The sequence below is a fragment of the Mya arenaria genome, chromosome 11 (assembly GCF_026914265.1).
Source record: "Mya arenaria isolate MELC-2E11 chromosome 11, ASM2691426v1".
Classification (NCBI taxonomy): domain Eukaryota; kingdom Metazoa; phylum Mollusca; class Bivalvia; order Myida; family Myidae; genus Mya; species Mya arenaria.
Window position 1 is genome coordinate 60,792,176 of NC_069132.1, and position 11,049 is coordinate 60,803,224.

An 11,049-nucleotide genomic window follows, 5' to 3' on the forward strand; every position below is an offset into this window, starting at 1 on the left:
GGGCTAGGTCGTAACATTTATTGCTTCAAATACTTGGTCACCCTAAAAGGGACAGTTGATAGCGTCGACGGACCACGGGGCTAGGTCGTAACAATATGTTTGTAAAATATTCATATCACAGACACTTATAGTTAGTATTTTGTAAACAAATCACAATAATAAAACAATAAATATACACACTACAAAAGAAAACTAGTCATGGCATGGGCATGTACTTATATAAAATACTATTTATCCGTGTTATGAAGAAGAACTTCTGACATAAATATTAGTAATAATATGTTTATCTTTTAGATTGAAAACGTTTAACAATACGAGTATCTTTTACTCACATAGCCTGATATGACAATATGTTAGATTTCATTTCTTTGAAGACAAACATACTAAATGTCTTTTTTCAAGATAATGTTAATCAATTTAAAACAACATGAACTATACATTGCATATATAACATTGAATAAAAAACAAGTACGTTGGCCTATCAATGCTATTGTCTGTATCACGTGTAACTGGACATCTTGTTTGCGAATTCCCGCTAAGTTATTAGGGTGATTAACAACATCATTTTGAGCAGCGGTGGTCAGTGAGAAGGTTAATATCAAATTTGATAATCTTCTTAGATAATAGTCATTTGGAAGCTAACGTATTATTTGTTAAGAATGCATCGTCATATAATTCTATTTCTAAACATGATTTGTAAAAAATGGCACAAGATCAACATAAACACTAAACAAACCAGAAACATGAAACAACGTAAAAAAACTCCTTAAACAACACAGTAAATATATTGTATATCAACAATTAGGGATGTTAATCAAGGATTGTTAAGTACCGCACAGAAACGGTCAGTAAAATGTTAACTCACTTGGGTCTAAACTAAGTCTGCATTAATTTGAGGAAACTTTAAAATAAAACAAATAAGAATAAACTAACAGGTAAACCCCAAGTACTTCTATGATTAGAAATCCCAAGTTGACAGTAATAATTTCTTAAATATATAAGTAAAAGGAATAGAAATAAACAACAATAATTGAAATGTTAAACAGTTAATATTTAATAACCTCACTTTTATTGTTACTTGAACCTATTCACAAATTTTAAACACATTGAGCAACTATACGATATTCGAAAAGTATTAAAAATACTAGTAAATAAGTTTACATCACATCACATCACTATTCGAAAATCAATTCTACAATACCGTGTAAACAAAAAGCAGCAATTGGGTGAAATGACATGTATAAGTAATTTCAAAATTTGAAAGTGATTAAAAGCCTTTCGAATAAATTGCTTTTCACAAAAATTAAGCTTCAGCATTATGCTTGTATTAAAACTGGTAAAATATCATACATTGGTTATCAAACAAGTCTAACGACTCGTTCAAAGACGATTTAGAATAGATATATATGATTTATAGAAAATGACTGTGACCCGCGTGTACTATCAAATGGCATTTGTTTAAGCTTACGAAATACCTAAAATAAATGAATCTATAAATAATGGATCAATTATGTTAATCGAAGTTCTAAAACGTATGCCGACATCGATTGTTATATAGGTTATATGCACTTTGAAGAAATCATAAGGTTGATTTTCGAAACAAACACCGTATCAAATATAAATAAACAAGCAGTCTTATCATTTTAAAAAATATATCATAAAAGTGTAATCGTGATGGGGACTGATGCTTTGAATCGGGATTGCAGAACATTAACAGTTGTGTTATAGAGTTGATGAAGAGTAAATGCAAATAGCATTTGCTCAACATGAAGAACACTCGTCTGCATTCATACACCTGATTATCTCGGAAAATAGCAGAATTATCAAAACATATTTGACAAAAACAATCGCATAGAGATTCAACAGCAATAGCAAATTAACAATATATAACAGTATTCTTGCGCAGTTACTATAAAGCTTTTGTGTTAGAAAGCTTATGTTCAGTAAAATTTTCTGTGTTGCTAAAAAGACAATCCGAACATTCTTTGAAACCGTTCGTATACAGTTACTACTTGCAGCAAAAGATGTTCCAAGTTTACTGAAAAATCTTATCTGAAAACAGTCAGGCAGTTGAAATATTGGACTGCAATGAGTCAACAATTACCACAGTACCGGGCTAGTTGGTTATCGGCAAGGATTTGGAATAGGCTTCGTTAATGACCCGATGATATTTGCTGGTATTGGGACGGCACAATAAGCCAGTGATACCATCAGTACCGGAAAAGTACCTACGGTAATGGCATGATGATGTGAACGGCATATGGAACAGGGCCATTGTCGTTGTGCTGACTGGGTTATCTTTTTCATTTCTGTCCTTGTTTTTTAAAACACAGCAACGCTAAAACACATAGGTGCATGTCATTTATACACGAGATAAAGGCATATTCAAATGAAAGTTTAACTGCGTTATGTATACTTGGCTAATTTTAACATTTTTGGTGTGTCAAGAATACTAAATACTGCAATACTTTTTACTACAACTTCTATTAGATGAGCAATGATATAAAACATGGTGTATATGTCAACATCATAAACGCTGATTTTGTAAAACAAATATTAGTGAATACAGCTACGCTAATAAAAACCATGAGCAAAACAATTTCATTTAAACTTCTACTTCAAACACTTACATGAAAATAAATTGTTAATCGTCTTCTTCTTCATTACTTTCATCTTTGTAAAGTTTAAATCGTGCGTCATAATCCTTCGAGAGATGATCAAAGCCACTCTGTAATGAGAACACAACATATTTTGTGCCATCGTCTTCGATGCTTTGTCCAATAAATAATCCAATTGCAATCAAATGTTGATCTTTTTCTCTTCGGTATCTTTCAGAAAGCACCATTGCACCACTATCGCCCTCTTTCCAGTAAGTTTCGATAGAAGCATGTGGTTCTTTTGCAATGTAAATGAGACCTGTGGCGTCTGGTCGTGGAATGCCGTATTCTTTCACTTGCGCCGTTCCTGGTTTAGACTTTGCACCCCAAATATGAACTCGTTCAAAACGGCTCTTTTTTTGTTCACCGGAGTCGGTTTGCAAAGGAACCGCGATGAAGCGTTCGTTATCCTCATTTTTGAACTTCTTGTCACAGTGTTGCGATATTTCCTTTGATATATCTGCAATAGATATATCAGAAAAACCCTCAAGATTTGTAGCTCTCGGCCGAATTTCCCCTACAGTTTCTTTTTGTATCTTCAAGGTTGTATCAAAATGTTTTGATTTTTTATCATCCGCAACGTGTCCAGCTAAAATTGCAACCATCTTCTCCGTTTCAAGCTGCTTCATCTTAGCGAATCCGCTCAGCGTACCAGTTCTGTTCTCTACTGTAAGCTCATTACCACTTTCGTATTTGTACTTTGTGCATTTGTTGAAAGTAATCATCTTGATTTTGAATAAGTCTGCCTTTATTTTACATTCCCGTTTTACCGCATCAACTTGTTGAGTAGTTTCCTTTTCTGTTTTAGCTTTCAAAACTTTAACAGCAATGTGTTTTGCTTCCGGAACAATGTCGAACACAAACGGCATTTGATCAAGCTTACGAAATACCTAAAACAATTAAACATATAAATAATGGATCAATTATGTTAATCGAAGTTCTAAAAAGTATGCCGACATCGATTGTTATATAGGTTATATGCACTTAAAAGAAATCATAAGGTTGATTTTCAAAAAAATCACCGTATTAAATTTAAATAAATCAGCAGTCTAATCATTTTAAATTTATCAGAAAAGTATTATCGTGATGGAGATTGATGCTTTGAATCGGGATTGCAGAGTCGAGTAAATGCAAATATCATTTGCTCAGCATAAAGAACACTCGTCGGCACCTAAATACACCTGATTAACTAGCTTTTCCTTACAGGGTCCAATTCGTTGAGAAGATATTTATCATCGCAGATATCGCAGATATCGGTAACAGATTGTGCCTGGGGCTCCAGCCATTCCGGAAGAGGTATTTCAAACTTGGCGTGCAGGGCTACCGCTTCCCGTAGGATTTCATCATTTTCCTTGGCTTGTTCTTTAAAAAATAATTTACAATTTACAAAACAGACAGTCAACGCGCATATACCATTGAATCTTTGAATTATTAATGATTGAGATACTAAATTTGTGTTCATGTTTGATCATACAGAGTATACTGTAAGTGCTCTAACAAAACGAATGAAACTTACCTAAACAATGCTCCTCTCCTTTTGACATAGAATAAAAATGTGATTTCAGTACATCCTCATAGAACCTGAAAATGAGTCTTTCCAACAAGTCATCAACGCAACAAGATATCTGATCAGTGTCTGAACACTGTTGACAAAAACCAAACTTTCTTTTGTGAACAACGGGTTTTTCGATATGACCATTTTCGGTTACAATTAAAGCGCAAACCAGTTTATTTTCTTGATCACGTCTAATGTTGGCGCAAAAGTCCTCAATCTTCTCTTGCTCAGAGCTTGAAACGATCAATACAACTGGACAATCACAACTTCCGTGCTTTTGTATGTCCGAAATGGTCGTGTGTTTAAAGACAGATGCTGTTTTAAACAATCCTTTCAAAAAACAGCGCTTGGACGCATAAACTTCAATCTTGCCTTGATATATTGAAGGTTTGTTTTGATCATGAGCATTCTCACTGCATTTTGAAATGGCCGTTTGGGTTCTTCTCGAGCAATATCTATAAGCTCTTTGATCTCGTGTATCAATCCAATCAACGAAATACAATTTTTCTGAAAATAAAACATATTCTTGTGAAAAGATCCTTCTTAGCATTGTACATCTTAAGAATAAAAGCAGTTCTGTCAGCTTGAATTAATCTATACATAGACATTAATGGCATTTAATTTTTCAAGAACCGTTGATATATCTGTCAATAATGTGTATAATTAATACTGTTTACATATAAATACCACTAAACTGCACTGAAGTTCAACGGATATGAAAACCTACGTAATCGATAAACGCTTTTTTGAAAGCTAACTATCCAATATGGAATAAGCAATTTATGTCCCCTGGTATAAATGCAAGTATATTTGACGTAACAACGGATCCAAAGTGGTCAAAGGTGAGCTTTTGTGATCGTCTCCTGTACGTTTGTCGTCGTCGTCCATCGTTCACAATTATTTCGGTATTACTCTAGCGTCCCCATTTCTGCACCACTCTTATTCAAACTTGAACACGATGTATATGTTCCCAAGATCTCTATCAGGTTCGACCATGAGCAAATATCAGTAGTTATGCACCTTCGAGTTAAGAAGCGGAATGTCTTGTTCAGTAAGTATCTTAGATTGATATTTTTATACCCGGTATTTCAATTCAGCAGTGGAGTGGGCTCGAAGTATTGATATATCAATTTTAACCACAGAATGTAAGAATTGAAACGTATATTTCCATAAACCCATGTTTTATTGATGTGCTGTTTGAAAAGCTCAAAATATATCTTGAGTTTTTAATTACTTCCGCATGTATTCAAACATTTTTTACCCATTTCCGTCAAATGCACGGACATGCACTCAGGCTAGTTATCATATTGACTTGCTCGTGACTAAATTTAGACTGCAATATTTTTGTATAAGCATGTATGGTTGTCATATAAACGACATATTTCTTGCGATCCTCATGGATATCGATCAGGTTGATTGTCCTTATAAAATCATAGTGTGAATACTGCTCGTGTGAGATCAAAACTTATAATAATAATAATAATACTAATAATAATAATAATAATAATTGAAAGTTTATTTTTCCTAAAATCATCTAACCATTCACCAGTTTCAGAGTATTGTCTTTATAAAAACAACACATTCCGATATAGTTTAGTCCTTAGGAAATATCTTGAAATTTTAAATAAAAAAGATATATTGAAAAGGTTAAGTTTCATCTGAAGAAATACAACTTGCTCAAAATGAATTCATGAAATAGAGATATATCAACAAATTAGGTCTAACATGAATCTTGAGAACTCAAAACCAGATTGAACCAGATTGAATTTCCAACGAAACATTGTTTTTGTCAGATGCAGGTCAAGCTAAGATTTATAGAAATTCCTTACGAATACACCATATATGTAGATGCCATAGCCAGCGTTGCATATACCAAGTGACCGATCAAATGCCCATATGGCCCCTTTACTTCATATAAACATTGTGTTTTCAAACTTACATGGAACTTATAAAAAGACATTATTATTACTATACCCGAGGTTTTGCAAGGCATCGTATTCCTGGGCTTTTCAACATACTTGCAAGGTTTTGTTGTTAAATAGCCTTTTTAACTATTTATATGATTTACATACCGATTTGTTCGACTGATGAAGCGCTTTTGGGCTTAATTCGGTTTAAATCAGTGGATTTTGGACTAGGCACCGGCGAACTAAGATCACAATTACTGTTAAATGCGAGAATGTCCGTAAGAGTATCGAAACGTTTGGACGCTGGAGCACTTTTGACCCTTTTTGTATTTGCTTCTGCATATTGCGCCCTAGTTGCAAATGGATCAAAAACCCATTTGTTCCCTTTCAATAAGTCCATTTCCACCTGAAAGTGACAAAAGGACTAACAAAGGTTGTATAAAATATTCTGGTGATCTTCGACATTGTTATCTGATTCGCTGAAAGGCCTTTAGGTTGACAGGAGCAAGTACTCAGTATGACATCAAAACGACATCGTGTGTACTTTTAGTACTTCATTGATATGTGTAGTATTGATGTGTCCCGGCAGGACAGTGTTGTTTAAGTTATCAAATAGAACAACTTTTAAGGTTGAATATATTATAGATATAAGTACAGAATTTACCTGAAAAGCATACGTATTGACATCTTATATTGAAAGTGATTTAATTCTATACATACAATATTCCATTTAGAGTGGGCAGATATTCTAGGGCTAAAAGTACTATTATATGTCTTTTCGAAAAACGCAATTCAAACAAATTTTAACTCATCCGGTAATTAGAAGCATATAGTGAACCTTTAGTCAACAAATACATGCTTTAAGATTTTGGGCCATGAATCAAAGCTTCCTTCGATATGTTTGTGTGAAATTTGTGTTCGTCATCACTGAGGATGTATTGCAACGTAACATCCATTTCATCATGGTAAATTTTGTGTACTCGCGTGATGTCAGCCATTTTGTTATTTTGTGTAATTTCCATTGTTTTATCTGTAACTGTATCAGTCATGTATGAGTTGCTAATTTGCTTACAACTCGTTACTTGCAGCAGTAGCGTACTTTTTCATAAAGTTCTGAAAACGTTCCTTTTTTCAGCGGTTACATGACTGACACTCTTTTTTTACCCTGCCATCAGTTTTTGGTTGGCACCGCCAACGTTTTGGGTGGCATTGCCATCAATTTTTGGTTGGTACCGCCAACGTTTTGGGTGGCATTACTTATATATATCCTCAAAGAACATTCAACTAGCGCGAATATATGGTAAGCTCCCTACAATATTCATAAAAATGGTGGTTCAGCTGTTTTGTAAGAAAAAAATCAGAAAAAGAAGTATTTAAGCCTTAAAGAACGCCGGTTTTGCAAATATAATGTCAGGATGGTACCCCATAGGACAAAGTAATCCATGAAAGAAGTGCAACCGAAATGCCACTTTGCTGTAGTTTGAAAATATGACATTTATATCTAATCCGGCCGAAAGTTTCAGAAATGTCACAAAAGACTGCCCTTACACCTTTTGGAAGGAAAGGAACACCGAAAGGTGTAAGTTATTTGATTGTAAAAAATAAGTAATTCTTATGCAAGGAACGTATGCAAGAGCGTTGCTTACAACGCAAAGCATGGCCGAAAATTTCCTACGTCTTTAAGTTCCGTTATAATGTGTCACACGTTATTTGCTAGTTTTAAAAGAAGGCTTACTTTACCAGTGCGGAGAAAATAGCTAAAATGGCTACGAAGGGAAGGAGCATTTTCGGTACTATTTTCTTTAAGTACGTTAAGTACTGTTCAAAGAATCAGCTCCTGTGGCTTTGCCGGCCTAAAGAACATTAATTGAATCAATGGCATCTAGTAACAATATATCGAAGTCAATCAAAGTTTGCCTATCCGATTCAGAACATTAACTTTGGCGGTATTACCATCTGGTACATTCAATGGAGAATGAGACTTGCAACAAGTTGTCAAGAAGATTGACTTGCTTGAATTTGATTTAAACATTTTGACACCATGTATAAGTGGGGGAGCTCCTTAAAGAGGGAGGAAGGGTTAACGAAGGATGTTCAGGTCTCACAAAGCTCTTCAGCAAATTTCTCATAATGAGGATGCAGTTTTGGTAAGGTGAGTCGTGTGATTCCGATGTTTATTGTTTATGCACCAAAAAATGTCAGAACTAGTTTGTTTTGAACGGTTTAACAACACCACATTTAAAAACATAATCATGGGATTTGACCATACATTTGTTTATAAGTGTTTGAGTAGATTCAGGGAAATGAGTTGAATCAGCTCCGAAAGAATGAACTGTTGTATTTTTTATTTGATTTTTATGCGAAAAGAAACAAAAATAATTGTCTGAGTGTTAAAATAGTTGTATCCCAGGTTTCGCGTTGCTCAAAAGCCCTTCGGTTATTTCCCAACCAAAGAACTTTTTAAGATATTTGATACTATAATTTACCCTATTTTATGTTACGGTTCTCAAATTTGGGGATATGAGTTTAGTCCAAGTATTGAGTCTGTACATAATGACTTTTGCAGGAAGCTCCTTTGGGTAAATAAGACTACGAACACTTGCATGGTTCTTGGAGAGTGTCGTAGATTACCATTGTGTACATCATATTTTTCTAATTGCATGAGATATTTTTGTAAATTATTAAGAATGAGCAATACTAGATATCCAAAACAATGTTATTTAATGCTGAAATCCCTTGATGAAGTTGGACGAACTTGCTGGGTAACAAATATTAAAAACATGTTGTTTACATATGGATTTGGATATATTTGGATAAATAACTCAAGATGTTGGAAGTGTTTACGTTTTTCTAACAATCTTTAAACAGAGAATTATTGATTGTTATAACCAAAAAATGGTTTGAATCTGTAAACAATTTTAGTCGCTGTTCCCGTTACGAAAACTTTAAAATACAGTTGAATGTTGAAAGATACCTATCAGTAGCTGCCATTTAAGCACAAGATAGCACTTTCAAAATTTCGATGTTCAAACCATAAATTGAGAATAGAAACTGGTAGACATTTAAACATACAAAAAGATGATCGTATATGTACTTTTTTCTATGATAACGAGGATTTATCTGTCTTAGATTGTGAATAGCATGCATTTATTTTGTATGTAGAAAGTATGACAATATAAGAAGACAATATCTGTTTAATTAGTTCTCTGTTGGTAAAGTTTTAAATGAATTTTATGAAAACAACTAATTATGAGACTCTAAGTAAGTTGTCTTTCTATGTATATCATCTTCTTTTAGAAATTAAAAAACATACTCATGTTTGGATATATGCGTAAATTCCTTTTCTTGACACAACTCAACTATTATTTGTTTCATTATGTATGTCACGTATTTTGGGCCGGTGGCGTTTGATTACATATACAAAAATGATACCAGATGTCATAAAATAGATATAAATATGTTTTTTTCCTCTCCCAATCTAGGCAGAAGCTCTCTTGACCCTCGGCTAAGTTTTCACTTTTATCTATGTGCCCTTCACCCATTCGCATTGTGCAAATAAAATTTGCAACCCTCACATATTTGCCTGCACATATTTGGTCAAAAGGAAAAAATTGATAACATAAAAGTATAGAGCTATATAAAAAGTAACCTAGAAGTGCATTATAAGTATATACAGTGTGCAAGTTCAAGCTAAAAAAATTACCACTTATCGATATGAGTTGAAGTGGTAAAGAAAATGATATATTAAAAACAATTATTATTCTAGTATTTCAGTTACAAGGTTACTTTAAGTACTGTACCTGTCAAGTTCTCGAAGAATAAAAACCACATGAGATCACAAATTGGAACGTTTTATTGCTCAGAAGACTGCGGATGCCTTTAAACAACACGTCCCGTTGCCTTTAACTCACATGGCCAAAAACAGACGTTTCAGTCGGTCTCTTTATATCCTGAAATAATACCATTTGTCCAAGATTGATACAACGTAAACTTTCATCAAGCGGGTAACCAACATTTCAAAAGACACTTTTATTCAAAATCAATACATATACATGTAAAACAAACATAATTTTAAGTATTAAACCTTCAACTTTCTACATAATGCAAAATGGAAAGTATCAATTACTGATCACAAGATTTAAACCATATATTTTATAGAAGAAAACGCAAAACTATTAAATGATTGGCGAGTGGTAAAAGTTTTACTACGATCTACTATTAATTCATAAGGTAGAAATACCGTATTAACTATACGTTTCTTTCAAATTAATCACAGTGTCCTTCATAAGAACCATTGTTGTTTTTTTACATTTATTAATCCTTTTTTTGTTTATTGAAACATGTGTATTTATTGTTATAAATCTTATTCTGAGTAAGAGTGCATCTTTAAAGAATAAAACTATCTCCATTAAAAAAAATTGTCACGTTCCTTGTAAAGCAAAGAGACTTCAGTTTGAAATCAATTTATAAACTGCCATTCGAAACCTATGAATGTTCTACATGCATCAGCATAACCTGACCTAAAATAAACTTTAATCATCCTTAATCGGATCCGTCTACACCCTATCCAGTTTACCCAGACATTTAGAACATTTTTGCTAATCAAAGAAGATCTAGATTTCACAATGTGTCTACAAGTTAAAGGGCACCGGCTCTTCAAACACCTGCTAATAACAAGCCGCTTTTTGGCTGTTCTGTCTATAGCCACTTGTTTTGTTTTTTTCATACTGAATCCGACACTTCTTAAACATCTAGACATCAACAGAAATAAAGGACAAGCAGAATATTATGTACGCATGACAGTGTTATTATATGCGTTAGCATAACCTTTCCTAAATTAAACTGTCAAGTATCCTTATCCGGATCCGCCTACACTCTATGCAGTATCTACAGACACTGAGAACGTTTTCTCAATGGTTTGCTAGCAGAA

At 33.6% G+C, this 11,049-nt stretch overlaps 1 protein-coding gene across 5 annotated transcripts; it reads right to left on the minus strand.

Annotated features, from left to right (window-relative positions):
• Positions 1-201: 201 nt before the first annotated feature.
• LOC128207635 (uncharacterized) lies at positions 202-10,674 on the minus strand. 5 transcript variants are annotated; one of them, XM_052910674.1, is made up of 7 exons: positions 10,640-10,674; positions 9,920-10,069; positions 6,285-6,525; positions 4,174-4,719; positions 3,862-4,019; positions 2,631-3,547; positions 202-2,338 (listed from the first exon to the last, which is right to left on the minus strand). In XM_052910674.1, exons 3-6 carry the CDS (start codon positions 6,517-6,519, stop codon positions 2,645-2,647), a joined length of 1,842 nt encoding a protein of 613 aa, XP_052766634.1. In that variant the 5' UTR covers positions 6,520-6,525; positions 9,920-10,069; positions 10,640-10,674; the 3' UTR covers positions 202-2,338; positions 2,631-2,644. The 5 variants fall into 5 exon arrangements, with proteins under 5 accessions (XP_052766634.1, XP_052766633.1, XP_052766635.1 ...); XM_052910673.1 differs by lacking the exon at positions 10,640-10,674 and adding an exon at positions 10,360-10,589; XM_052910675.1 differs by lacking the exon at positions 10,640-10,674 and adding an exon at positions 10,204-10,221.
• Positions 10,675-11,049: the final 375 nt, after the last annotated feature.

Coding starts and splice junctions, on each gene's coding strand:
- LOC128207635 (XM_052910674.1), bottom strand. CDS start 6,519: ATGGACTTATTGAAAGGGAACAAATGGGTTTTTGATCCATTTGCAACT. Junction 4,720..6,284: donor TTCATCAGTCGAACAAATCG/GTATGTAAATCA, acceptor TTTTATTTTCAG/AAAAATTGTATTTCGTTGAT. Junction 3,548..3,861: donor TTCTCAACGAATTGGACCCT/GTAAGGAAAAGC, acceptor TAATTGTTTTAG/GTATTTCGTAAGCTTGATCA.